Source organism: Hylobates moloch, unplaced genomic scaffold, assembly GCF_009828535.3.
Source record: "Hylobates moloch isolate HMO894 unplaced genomic scaffold, HMol_V3 SCAFFOLD_10, whole genome shotgun sequence".
Classification (NCBI taxonomy): domain Eukaryota; kingdom Metazoa; phylum Chordata; class Mammalia; order Primates; family Hylobatidae; genus Hylobates; species Hylobates moloch.
In genome coordinates this window covers 106,892,282-106,905,662 of record NW_026652285.1, presented here as the reverse complement: position 1 = coordinate 106,905,662, position 13,381 = coordinate 106,892,282, and the positions used below count along the sequence as shown (strand labels likewise).

The 13,381-nt window shown below is 57.2% G+C and overlaps 1 protein-coding gene across 1 annotated transcript in view; it reads right to left on the bottom strand.

The window, feature by feature from the left end:
- COL5A1 (collagen type V alpha 1 chain) overlaps positions 1-13,381 on the bottom strand; it is a 202,522-nt gene that overhangs the window by 111,461 nt on the left and 77,680 nt on the right. Inside the window, exons 5-6 of the mRNA XM_058445929.1 lie at positions 2,242-2,373; positions 831-968 (exon numbers count right to left, since the gene is read on the bottom strand). Coding sequence (XP_058301912.1) covers positions 831-968; positions 2,242-2,373 — 270 coding nt within the window. The remainder of the gene's footprint in view (positions 1-830; positions 969-2,241; positions 2,374-13,381) is intronic.

Sequence of the window (13,381 nt, the reverse complement as noted above, 5' to 3'; positions counted from 1 at the left end):
ACGCAGGTTCATGCACACCTGTGCCTGCATGCACACACGCTCACACACACTCTCACACACATGCAGGCTCATGCACACCCATGCCTGCATGCCACATGCTCACACACACTCGTTCATGCACACACGCACACTGCCCATGCTCACACCCCACCCTCTTTACCTCTGACAATGGCTCTGAGGCTGGACAGCCTCCTCCCCAGGAGGACACCCACCCATGTGCAGGACACCCACCCATATGCACTCCTGCACGGGGCCCAGGCCCTGCTAGGTGTGACCCTCCGGCTCTCACTGCCGCCCACACACCCTCACAACCCTCCCCAATTTCAGAGGTGAGGGGATGACAGCCCAGAGCGGGGAGGACCCGAGGCTGACCTCAGACTGCGTCATCCCCTGGGGGAGCCTCTGAGCTCCCCTCTCTCCTCTCCCACCATAGCTGCACCTACACTTAAGGAGCCCGAGAACCAAATTCATCCTGGGCCTGCTCAAGCCCTGTGCCTGGTACAGGGTGGGGACCGGGGCCGGGGCCCAGAGATGCTGGCAGATGCTCCCCTGTATACCTTGCATCTCCCAACGTCCTCCTCACGGCAGAAAGCCCGATACGCCCCCTGACAGCGAAGCTCGGATAGCAACAGCCGGCTCCTTCACTGAGCTGCCCCCGAAACCTTGACCAGACAGCCCGCAACAGCTGGCTCCCTCACTGAGCTGCCCCCACAACCTTCACCAGACAGCCCCCAACCCTCCACCCTGACACAACCTCTCCCGGCCTCGCCCTCCCCTGCACCACAGCCTTGAGGGACCCAGCCCAACCCAGTCCCCCGCTCAGCCCAGACCTCGGGGACCTCTGTGGTTTCTCTGGCAGCTTCCACGGGCTTCTTGCTGGGGGTGGGCTCCTTCCCTAGGTCTTCGGGGTCTTCGTAGTAGGGGTATTCGTAGTAATAGGTCTCACCCTCGCCGTCTCCTTCCGTGTACTGAAAGCGAATTGCAGGCCCGTGAGGAAGCAGCGGAGCCCACAGAGCAACCAGCCTGCTGTCCTTCCGCAACCTCCAGATCTGGCTGCGAAGACTGAGCGCCACGACGCCCCGTCCCGCCCCAGGCGTGAACCTCCCTGTGGGTCCCCGGATGGGGTTCCTCCCTCTCCAGCAACTTGGAAAGCTGACGCAGCCTCATCAGAAGCACAAGAGAGAAAGTGGGGGGGACACCGGTCCCCTCGAGCAGGCAGAGAAAGATGAGCCCTCAAAGGTGAAGGCTTCTGGCCCTTTGGAACCCAGGCCAGAACAATCAACAGAATGGCAGTCTGTGCAGCCGTCACCATGTCACCAGCAGGCTCCCGGGTCTTCAGCCCCAAGCCTCAAAGCCCAGGGACCCCACGGGAAGGGTTTCACTGGGACAGAGTAGGCCTTGTCCTGAGCCCATTCCCACACCAGGAGCTGGGAGGAGCCTGGCAGGAGGCCGGGGCAGCAGGGACTCAGCTGGGAGCTCTGTCCTGCCCCTCCTGGGGTTTGTAAGATGCAGCCTGGGCCATGGGGTTCCACAGCTTCCTGAAAGCTACCCTTCCTTCTCTCCTGACTGGTGGTGAAAGAAGGAAGACCCAAGGAGAAATAAACAGGATTTAATATTACGGATGAGAAATGAGAGGCAATGGGCCCAGGGCGTGGGAGAGCATTTTCATGCACAGGTGACAGGAAGAACTGCAAATAAGAAAAACTGCAGTGCCGCGAGGGTGTGGGGTGGGAGGGGGAGGACAGCTGACCCATGGACATGGTGGAAGAGGGACAAAGGTGTCAGGCACGTGGCTGCCACTCTACAGAACACTCTATACTCAAGGGATCCGAGGGCTGGCCATTCTACAGTAGAAAGCCCAGGCTGTGTCCTCTTTGGCGAGCTGCACATGGCCTCTCCAGTGGATCCAGTCCGTGGGGGACACCTGTGGCATCTGTGCTCACAAATACCCCATCAAGGTCAAGCCCAAGGGTGAGAGAGCACTGGGCATTCACCATCAAGGAGCTTGTTCAAAAGGTTAAAGGAGAGGGTTATTGATGACAAACTCTGTGACCCTATCACTCTGGGCAGTGCTATTTAGTAAAGTGAGTCAGATATCCCAATGTTTACCTCCTAGGTCCCTCTGAATTCCCACCCAGTGGATTTATTTAAAATAAGGATCCCATGGCTTATATGTCCCTTCGCCAACCATCCCAAGTAGTCTGCTCGTGCCCTCCAAGATCCCAGCCAGAGTTAACTCACATATTCATCTGGATTGGGGTCCTGCGACTGTGGGGTGTCAGGTACTGCAGTGTCACAGTCAGGGCTGTAGTGCTCGCAGTAATCATAAGCTGCCCGGTGGTCCGAGACAAAGAGCAGCTGCTGGATGTCACCCTGGAAAAGAACAGACGCTCATGAAAAAGCAGCTCACAGAGCACTCGCATGGGGACCTGGGAGACACAGCCCCATGCCTTGAAGCAGGGCAAAGTCCAGACCAAGCCACGAGACGAGCTTGTCCTCAGAGCCAAACATTCTCCCTAGAAGCTGCCACTCACAAAAGACACTCAAGCTAGGCTGGCCCATCCATCCATCCATCCATCCATCCACCCATTCACTCATCCATCCATCCATCTATCCACTCATTCATTCATCCATTCACCCATCTATCCACCTATCCATCTACATCTACCAGTCCTTCCATCCATTCACCCATCCACCCATCCATCCATCTATCCATCCATTCACCCATTCACCTGTCTATCCATCCATCCATTAAACCCTCTATCCATCCACTCCTCCACCCATCTGTCCACTCATTCACTTATCCATCCATGCATCCATCCATCTGCATATACACATCCTCCTATCCATCTATCCATCCATCCACTCATCCTTCAACCCATTCACCCATCCATCCACTCATCCACCTATCCACCTGTCCATCCATCCACTCAGCCATCTATCCACTCATTAATTCATCCATCCATCTATCTATCTAGATACATACATCCTTCCATTCATCTGTCCATCCCTCTATTCATTCTTCCACCCATCCACCCATCCATTCATCTGTCTATCCACCCATCTACCCACCCAGCCATCAATCCACCACCCATTCACTCATCCATTTATCAGACACCTGTTGAGCACCTGCCAGATGCCAGTGCCGTGCTGGTAGCTTTTGCCTGTTGTGAGAAACAGCCTGCACTCTCACCCACCCTAGATCCTGAGGGCTTGGAGGTACCCTGCCTCCTTTGCCATTACCCCTCAACCACTAGAGGAGAGAGTATTCTTAAAGAGGTGATGTCTGGTTTATCAAAAAGTTAAAACTAGAAATACCATATGACCAGTAATTCCAATCTCAGGAACTGAAACAGGTGCATAAACAATTCACCCAAATCAGTTCACCCTCCAAACAAAACAGGGACTCAAACAAATAAATGTATACAAGTGTTCATAGTAGCATTAGTCACAATGGCCAAAAGATAAATGCAACCCACATGTTTACCGACAGCTAAATGGATAAACAGAGTGTGGTATATGCATAGAACGGAATATCATTCAACCACAAAAGGGAAGGAAGTACCGCCCCACCCTACAAGGCGGGTGAACCCACGCTGCTAACAACTGAACTTTCGGATTCGTTGTGAGCAGCCTACAGTCTAACTGTGTCAGCCAGGAAAAGCATGCAAGCACTTATTCCTTCTTCCTCTAACCACGATGTGTAAACAATTTATTCCATTATTCTCTCACCATGATGTGTACACAGCAGAAATAAAAGGGCTGCTACTAGGAATAAGAAATGCAGGTCTCATAAACGCTATCTGCAGAGATGAAGATGACAGGCATGCTAGGAGTCACCCTGGCAGCACCCTGGATGTTCCAAAGCAGAGGATCTTTTGACCATAATCAGATGCATAGAAGCCGACCAATATAGTAATGATTATAGTAATGACAGTGATGACGATTTAGATCATGTTTACCACAGATCAAGTACTAGGTAAAGAGCCTGCATGTGGTCTCTCTGTGCCCTCAAGAACCCTATGAATTGTGTCCGACTAATCCCCACTCTACAATAGAGGAAACCGAGGCTCTGTGAGGTCACCTGTCCAGGGTCCCCCAGCAGGTGGGGCAGGATCAGCCCAAGGCAGCCTGCAAGATGCCAACCACTCCACACCCCACCACACTCAAGGGAGGGAAAAGAACTTGGAGGACCATGTCCGGGTGCTGGCATCCCGCCACCAGAGACGGTGCCGCAGGCAAGGGGACTTGGGGCAGGGCCAGGTGCTGAGTGCCCTGGGTCTGGAGCCCATCTTGCCACCCTGCATCACATCTGCACACTTTTCCAGAGCCACAGTAGCCAGCAGGCTACAGGGTCAGGGTGCCCAACCCCATCTGGAGGATGGCAAGTTCTCCACGGTTCATCCGAGCCTGGTTCATCTGAGCCTTCACTCCATCCAGGCAGAGGCACCACCTCCCCCTGCCGAGGCCCCTCTCTGGGCCAGGAGGAGTCTAGTGACACCTTTGTCTCTGCCATGAAGACTCTGGCCTGCAGCCACGGTGGCTGTGACCTGGTTTTGCGCTGTGTACTTCTGACCCTGGCGAGTCACCCTCAGTCCCAGGGTGCCAGTGTTCTGGGAAGGGCTGGGAGACATTCACAGCTGTGAGCTCTGTGAGCACACCCATCATTGTTCCGAGGGCTGCTCTCTTCCACGAAGACTTTTGGTGTGAGGGTCTGGCCGCAGCAAGACAGGCACTGAGACTTGGATGGAGCGGGTGGGAGGACCACAACCACCAGGCACACAGGCGGGGCGGAGGGAATCCCAGCCCGCAGGCACACTCGGAAAAGCAGCAAGCTCTGTGCTGCCAGACAGGCCCGGCCTGCACGCCAGCTCCAGCCGTTGCCTGGCTGTGTGGCCTGGGATGAGCCTGCTCACACACTCCTCTCTGCTCCCTGCTTTCTCTCTGAGAAACTTAGCATAAAAGAGCAGCATCAACCTCACAGAGCTGTGGAGTCCTCCAGGCAAAACTCCTTGTATACAGAAGGCACTCAAGAAGTAAAGCAAAAGATTCTGAGGTCAATGGGGGAAGGCACGTGCTCAGGAAAAGCCCTCAGCGGGCAGTAGGTTTGGATGAACTGGGGGTCAGCAGAAGGCTGATGCAGGACGCAGGGTGGGGGCCCAACAGCAGGTGTGAGAGGGTGGCAGGGATGAGGCCACAGCAGCCAGGACAGTCCTCCTGAGAGGCGAGGGAGTGGTGTGAGGCAGGGGCCGAGGGAAGGGAGTGGTGCGAGGCAGGGGCCGAGGGGAGGACCCTGGGGCTCAACAGGAAATGGCTCTCAGCACCAAAAAGGGGAAGAAAGTGGGGTATGTGTCTGTGGTTACCGTGGGTGACCCCAACTCGTGTTTAAAAACCTCAAATGATGAGCGAGGAGCTCAGAACCCTCCCCAAGCCCATCCAACTCTCGAGGCAGCTCTGCCAGGTGGTAAGTTCCTGCTCCTGACTTCAGCCACACATCCACATCCATACCTGCCTCTGGGTCACAGGCAGACAGACCCACCTTTCTCGGCACCACTGTGCCATAGCCCGGCCACAGCCCTTCTGCCCACCTGCCCCTGCCTCGCCCCATCCAGAAGGGTGCAGCCAGGGTTCTGAGATCTGCCCGGTGCCTGGGTGCACGCCAGCACCCATTCCCTTGCAGGACTCAGGACTCACAAGGGAAATTTCTGTCACCACCATTTAACAGATAGAAGAGGCTGGGACAGGAGACATCACTGGCCCCAACTGCAGAGCCACAGAAGCAGTGGCCAGGACCTGGAGCCTATGCATGCAGCGGGGCCCCTGACACTAGCTGACCCAGCCCTGCCTCCCCTGTCCCCACATCTCAGAACAGATGGAGCAGCACAGAGACGGGTGCTCTTCCCGCAGGCATCAGGCCCAGAGCATGGGGCGTCCCTGGCCGCCACGTACCTACTGCCTCATCTGAAGTTTCAGGGACTGTAACCCCCCGCATCACCCCACATCATGGACAGCACCGCCGAGCCCCCTCCAACCCGGGTCCTTCCTCTCCGCAGGATGCCTCAGTGGTGCCTCAGGACAGTGGCGCCTCAGGACAGCGGTGCAGGAAGCAGCTGAGGGTTGGCGGTCGTCGGGAGCTGAGCTTGCACCTGTTCCCTGGGCTGGGGCATCTGCTGGGCTGAGGAGGGCACTGGGTGACAGGTTCCTCTCCTTCCAGACTTCACCTCGGGGGCTGTGGCCCACAAAGGGACAGAGCACGGGAAGGGGAGTGACCGAGGACAGCTACCTGCTACTGCCCCCTGCCCCTGAGACCCCATCACAGCAAACTGGAGGCATTTTGAGGAGGAAGCAAGAGTGGGGCCCTGATGAGCACAGCCCTCAGCATTTCACACCTTCCCTCCCTGACGCCAACCCTCAAATGGGATGCCCCACTCTCCACCCCAAGGCCAGCAGAGCTGCCCACCTGCCCCACCTCCCTCTCCCTCTCCCTCTCCCTCGCTCTCCCTCTTTTTCCTTCTCTCTCTCCCCCATCTTTGGATGCTAGAGGCTCCTGGCCCATATTTCAAGTTCTCCAGCAGACAAGGAGGAACAGTGAATCAAAACCACACACTTTTATTAAGCAACATGACTTCTGGATCAAATTTCATCCAGTTCAAATAAAATATGTTCTCCTTTCAGCTGGCAATTTGACATCTGAATATATGTTCTCCAAAGGCACTTCAAAGAAGGAAGAGAAGCCTCAGGGGCCTTCAGGGGCAGCTGTGGTGCTGGGCCCTGGTGCACCCCTGGATCCAGCTCTGCTTCCCCAGAAGCCCCACGCTCCTCGGATCATGGGTGTGTCTGGCACAACCCCGTACCCCAGGGTGTCCAGTACAGCAGCCATACCTTGCAGGTCCTGCATAAGGCGCTGGCACTGGTCTCAGGGCATGTGGGCACACAGCACCCAGGCACACCTGCACGACCATCAGGGCCCAAGGCTAGGTAATGAACACCCACAAAGGGGGACAAAGCCTGAGGTGTCCCCAGGTGCCCTGCACTCTGATCCCAGGCTGACCTGACCCTCAGCCAGCCCTGCTTTGTGGGCTGCCCACCACACCCCCAGACTGCAGCAGTGAACAGACAATAAGTAGGACAGGGCATGAGGCCCCTTCACTTCCAGTGCCCCCTTCTCTGCAAATGCACATGCTTCGTTCGAATCATTTCCCCACCAAATCCTCAGGTGGATTTTCACACTAGAAAGAGCCAGTGTGTTCTGTGGGCACCACTGCCAAAGGGCAAGGGTCTGCCCAGCCCTACACCACCCCCATGGAGGAGAAACCGAGGCACAGATGCTAAGGCTCAGGCTCAGAGTCCTGCAGAAGCAGGGTCACTCTAGACCTGGGTCCTGGCCCAGGGCTCTTTCCAGCCCACCCACTGCTTCTTCCCTACACATGCAGGTGAGGGAGGGGACCCTGAACACCTGGGTGCCCAGCAAGGCTGTCGAGGAGCAGGAGCTTCTCTGCGGGAGCCCAGGCAGTTGGGGCCATAGTGAGGGATCTGCTTCAGGCTCCAAGCCAGAGCAGGTGCCTCCCCTGAAGCCCAGCAACCTCCCACGGGCCAGCGCCATGGCTGCACGAGCTATCGCTGCTTCTGTGCCACCTTCCAGGCAGGGCTGAGAAGAGGGCTCCGTGATGTCTGCACCCCCACAAGGACTGGGAGGAAGAGGAGCAGAAGCTGAGAGAAAGGCTGTAACCCACCCTGCAGGACTCCAGTGAGACACCTGCCTCTGCCCTGGGCCACGCCTGGGGCCACCTGATTCCTGCAAGTCCAGAGGCCCAGGTGCATGGGACTTCCAGCTCTGCCCTCACGGCTGTGGGTTGGTGGCTAGTCCACTGTTCAGAGCAGAGACGAGATAGTGATGGGATCCAAACATAGTCATGGGGTGCCATGGGGTGACGAGAGGCACAGAACAGCCCTAATGGGGTCATGGGGGGTCCTGGGCAGCCCTGTATGGGTGCTATGGGGAGGTTACAAGGTGGTCCTAGATGGGGTACTATGGGGGAGCCTGGGCAGCCCTGGATGGGGGTCCCATGGGGGGGAAACCTGACAGCCCTGGATGGGGACAGTTGAGGGGGCTCTGGAGGGTTATCATGGGGGGGTCCTGGATGGAGACAGTGAGGGCCGCACTGAAGTCCTCCTGCATCCCTGAGACCCGTGTCCAACACTGATGAAAGATGTGATGGGTCCAGGGTGGAGAGAGGCATCTTCCCTGACTCACGCGCAGCCACACACTGTGTGCTACCCAGCAGATGACACCCGCGGAATCCTGGCACCCCCAGAGACTCCATGTGGTGGGTCGGGGGGGCGGGGCCTGGGATTCAGGAGCCATAAATGCTCATGAGATTCTAAGATGCGGCCAGGACTGGAGCCGCCCCTCACAGACCTCAAAGCAGCCGTGGATGCGGGGACGTCCGTCCTTCTGTCAGTGGTACCCTGGCAGTTCCTGAGTCTGTACTCCTCCTTCTGGAACATTCACTCAGAGTCGGCTCCTCTCTGGAAGCCGTGTCAGCATGTGGAGACGTCCAGCCCAGCCACCTACCAGCCAGGCAACCAGCCCCTGGGAGCCACAGTCTCCCCATTTCATCACAGGAAATCTCAGCCTCCCCTGACCCCCTCCAGGCTGTGTGGACCAAACACACAGCTCTGCCCGAAGCTCAAGAAAGCCCTAGGCAGAGATCTGCCCCGGTGCCCTCAGAATCCTTCTCAACCCAGGGCTTCCGGCAGCCACTCCCCAGTGTGCTGGAGAGGGCATGCCCACCCTGGCCGCCATAATCTGGCACACACTGTCTTTCCAGTACAAAACTAGGATCATAACTTCATGTCGTATGCTGAGAGCATTTTCACACTGCATCCTGTGATACGAAACCAAGCTCCAAACTACAGACCAGGAAAATTGGTCGACGAAACCTCCTCTCCTGGCAAAGCCTTGCGCGGCACTGGCTGGCGGGAGGTGCTGGTGGCCTGGAAACAAAGGGCCAGGGGCTGGTGGGCAGCCCCTGCTTGGGCTTGGGTGAGCTCGTGGTTTTTCAGGGGATGGGGACAGGAAGCTGGAGCTTGGGGCTGGGTCACAGTGCACATGCACAGCCAAAGAAACCCCAGAGAGACCTCGGCCTGCAGCCTTCCAGGACCCAACCCTGGGCCTCTAAGAGGCTGGCTGTAGGTCAGAATTGCCCGGTGGGCCATGCCCTGACCCTTCCTGAGGCACTGAGGCACCCCAGGAATTTCTTAGCTGCAGCTGCCCTCTCAGACAGGTGGGCTCTGACCCCAAGAACCTGCAAGCAGCCTGACCACGACCTCAGAAAGGTCCATGGTCCCCACAGTCCCCCTCCCAGGTGCCATCAGAGCCCCTGGCACACAAGCACAAGGAGCCAACCTGATGCCCTGCCCAGCAGTGGCCCGTGGCTCTCCTCTGATGTCACATCTAACTGCCAGGTTTCATGGCACCCACCCAATCCCTGAGCAGGGCAACAGGTGTCACCTCCGACCTTCCTCAGACACGCCCCTTCTCCACCCTTCATTGCTCCTTTCTCCCCATCCTCCGTCCTCCTACCAACGATGGCAGCCGCCTCCTTCCTGAGCCGCCCCCTTGCCCTGGAAAGGCAGAGGCCGATCGCCACCCAGGATATGGAGCATGATGCGCCGCCTTGCCCCTGTCCTGCCCTGGCCATGAGATAAGCGTGTGAGGTGCTGTGGCTCACTTGCTGCTGTCCTCTTCATGCTGTTTTCCAGCCCTCCTGCAGGGCCAAACACCCACTGGACGCAGGGAAGCCCAGCCAGCAACCCCACACTTGTAGGCCCACGGCCCGCTTGCAGGCCAAGTGCCAGGATCTGGGGTTGCCTGGTGTGTTGTGTGACTGTGTGTGTGCGTGCATACCTATGTGTGCGTGCATGTGTCCAGTACCGTGTTGGTGCAGGTGTGCACATGCATGCAGGAAGCCATATGTGTACTGTGCACACGTGTTTTGCATTCATGTGTGTGGTGTGAGTGTATGACATACATGTGTATGTCGTGTGCACAGTATACATGCATGTGTATGTGTGACATGGGTGCACGCACGCACTTTTATGCATATGTATATGGTATGGCATGCCTTGTGTGCATATGTGAATAGGCATGCATATGTATGGCACACATGGGTCCTGGCACAGCACTGGAGATGGCCCCGAGGTGCCTGGGACTCAGTCCCCTCCCTCAAGAACAGCCCACAGGTCTTTGAGGCTGCTTGTCCTAAGCCCACCCCACTTCCCCGCTCCAACGTGACAGGTTGTGTTGACATGTCAGATATCCTCAGCGTGCAGCGCCTGTGCCCGGCACGCTTCGGGAAAGACCCCGGTGTTTCACACTGACCCAATTCCCAGCCCTACCTCACACCTCGGCAGAAGGGACTTTCCTTACAGGTCTGGCCCTACTCCCATTCTCGCAGTGCCCCCCACCCCGGCCACCCCAGAAGGAAGGCAAGGTCTCCTTTCCACTCTCCCATCCCCATTTCACAGAAGCAGCAATGGAGGGCCTGAGAGGCAGCGCCACTCTCGCAGGGCATATGGGAGGAGGGCTGACTGGGGCTCCTGAGTCTCTGCCTGCGGCCCCCACAGTCCCCACCCCAGAGCTGCCCACCTTGGAGTCAAGGACATCGTGCCAAGTCACACATCCTGCACACAGAACGGCCGTGGGCTCCCAGTTCCCAAAACCTTGTCCCATCGCCCACACAGCCCTAGGAGCAGGGGCAGGCACCTGCCCAATTCGCCTGGCAGATTCAGGCTTCTCCTGTTCCACGTCTTGGCCTCCCCGGGCTGAGCCCCTGAACCACTCTGTTTAACTTTCAAAGCCAAGACCCAGCACCAGCGGCCCCGGACAGCTGGCCCTGTGGCTGCCCAAAGAAGCGGGTGGCAGCCGTTTTCATGCCATTCCTCGCTCTGATAACTGACCACTGCTTCCCCCTTTACATTCCTGGATTCTGCCCCCTGCCAGGTCATTAAAGTGCCCTGGAAGTTTCCACCACCAGGCCGGGGTCATTACGGCCATTCCGCTCTGCTGCAGAGCCTCTGCCCACGGCGCAATTGGCGGCCACGTTCGACGGAAGATGGGTCGGCGGCCACGGCGGGAGGATGTTATCCTTGGCTCTGGCAGAGACGGGAGCATTTTGCTGAGAGAATCAGTTCTGCCTTTTCTGCTAATGAGACCGCATCCAGGCTGCGTTTCTGTTGTGAGCTGAGGAAATTGCAAAGTTTTCACTGGAGAGCCTCGTAAGCCTGAGGCCACGGAGACGGGAAACATGGGGCTCACCAAATTAGAGGCTCCCGTGGCCGTGGCCCCCAGCCCGGGCTGCTTCTCATGATGCTGCTCCCTCTGATCGTATGCTCAGTGCCTCCTCTGCCATTTAATCGTGGACTCCTTTCAACCCACTGCCCCCATCCCTGGGTCGAGCCAGCCCCCCACGACTGCCTGGCACCCAGGCCCCCTCCTCGTTCAACCGAAACAGGCTCCACAGGAATCCCAGCTGAGCACTCTGCTTGTCCTGCAGATTTTATCATCTAATTTCAGCCAGAGCGCTTCGTGCTGGTAAACAGAGAGACACAAATAATTATTTAAGACAAACCCTTCTTGTTGGAGGCTGTGGGAGAAGCGGTCAGCAAGCATGTTTTCCATGAGAGATTGTTCTGCCGCTGCCAGGCCCTGCCACAAACCTCCCCTGTCCCGGCAGGCGGGCACGTTGTCCAACCTCCCATGCAAAACGCAGCCCAGCTGAGTTAACACGCCAACTGGGAGGGACAGAGGCTAGGAGAGCCACGGGCAGTGCTAGGGCCTGGAGCTGGGTTCACCTGGGCCCACATCCGAATCCTGCCCCTTGCTGGCTGAGTGATCTCAGGTGTGTTCGCAAACCACGTTAAGCCATGCTTCCCCTTCTGAAGCAGGGGACGGAACAACGCTGGCCCCAGAGGCTGCTGGGAGCGTGGAGTCCGGCCCTGGGCTCTGCAAACAGGAGCTAAGAACATGACTGCATTCCCCGCAAGTACGGCGCCATCATCAGCAGTCTCTTGCACAGGGCTTCCCTCCCGCCGGGCCGGGCGGATTCTGACAGACACGGCCAGAGCAGCCTGGCCGGACGCCACCGGTGCCCCTTCTCCACGAGCCACTTCCTTGACGTCCTTAGCGCTGCACACGTAGGAGACCACCAGATTCCCCCGTTCCAGCTGCCATGGGCCCAAACCAGTCACATTTACAGTCTCGCTTTGATATTTTTCATCCATGAGTCATACAAAATGGAAAAACAAAATGCCCCCAAGCCAGTGAGGTCTAAATAATTTTTTCCATGGTTTTCACAGCACCTGTGAGAACGAGTTTCACACTATTAATGAGAGTGTTAGAGAAATATTTTCATGTCGTCGGAAATTACTTTCTGCTATCCCCGCCACGTCCTCACTCGCTGCCTCCAGTCCCAGTCCAATTCTCACCTGCAGCCACCAGCCCAAGACGTGTAGGGTCAAGTCTACTCACAACAGCTCTGGGTGCGAGGCTGCGAAATGACACATCTGTGTCTCCATCATGGAGGCGGGCCGCATGGGTGCAGAGAAGGGGCATGATCAGGTCACAGCCTCATGCACACCCTGAAGCTGGCCACAGGGACTAAAGGGTCAGCTCAGCAAACTCGGAGAGGGGGCCTCATCTCTAGACCAAGGGACGAAATGGCAGCACCAATGGCAGGGGCTGGGGGGCAGGTCCACCTCCCCAAAGACTTGCTCTCTCCAAAGGGTGTGGGTCCACCTCCTCAAAGACTCGCCATCCAAAGGGTGGCGACCTCACAAAGGCCTGCACTTGTGACTCGGATAGTGCATGCTTGAGCTGCTCCTTCCTTCTCCACATCTGGACTTTCGGAGCAGCGGGCCTGCAGACACTGCTTTATGGCACATGGGGCATCGCTGAGCACAGGGGACATTCAGTCGGTCCAGGCTCCCAAGAAGGAAGCCACCTGACCCTTGGCAGCACTGCCCAGAGAAGAATGGCACAGGGGAGGCACTGACCACAGGAGACCTGGGCACTGGGTCCCTCCCTTGTCATCTGCGACGATGTCAGCATATGACTAATTACTCCAGGCCTCCATTTGTTGATAAAAGAGGATAATAAGATCTACCTCACAGAGCAGAGGACTAAACGGGATTGCACCAGAACACTGCCCATAGCAATCAGCATCCACTAGCACAGGCTCCACGGCCACCACCAGCACCAAAACCACAGAACCACCACACTGCTAGCATCATGACCACCACCAGCAGTGCTACCAGCACCAAAACCATAGAACCAACACACTACTAACATCATTACCATCACTATCACCACCACCAGCAT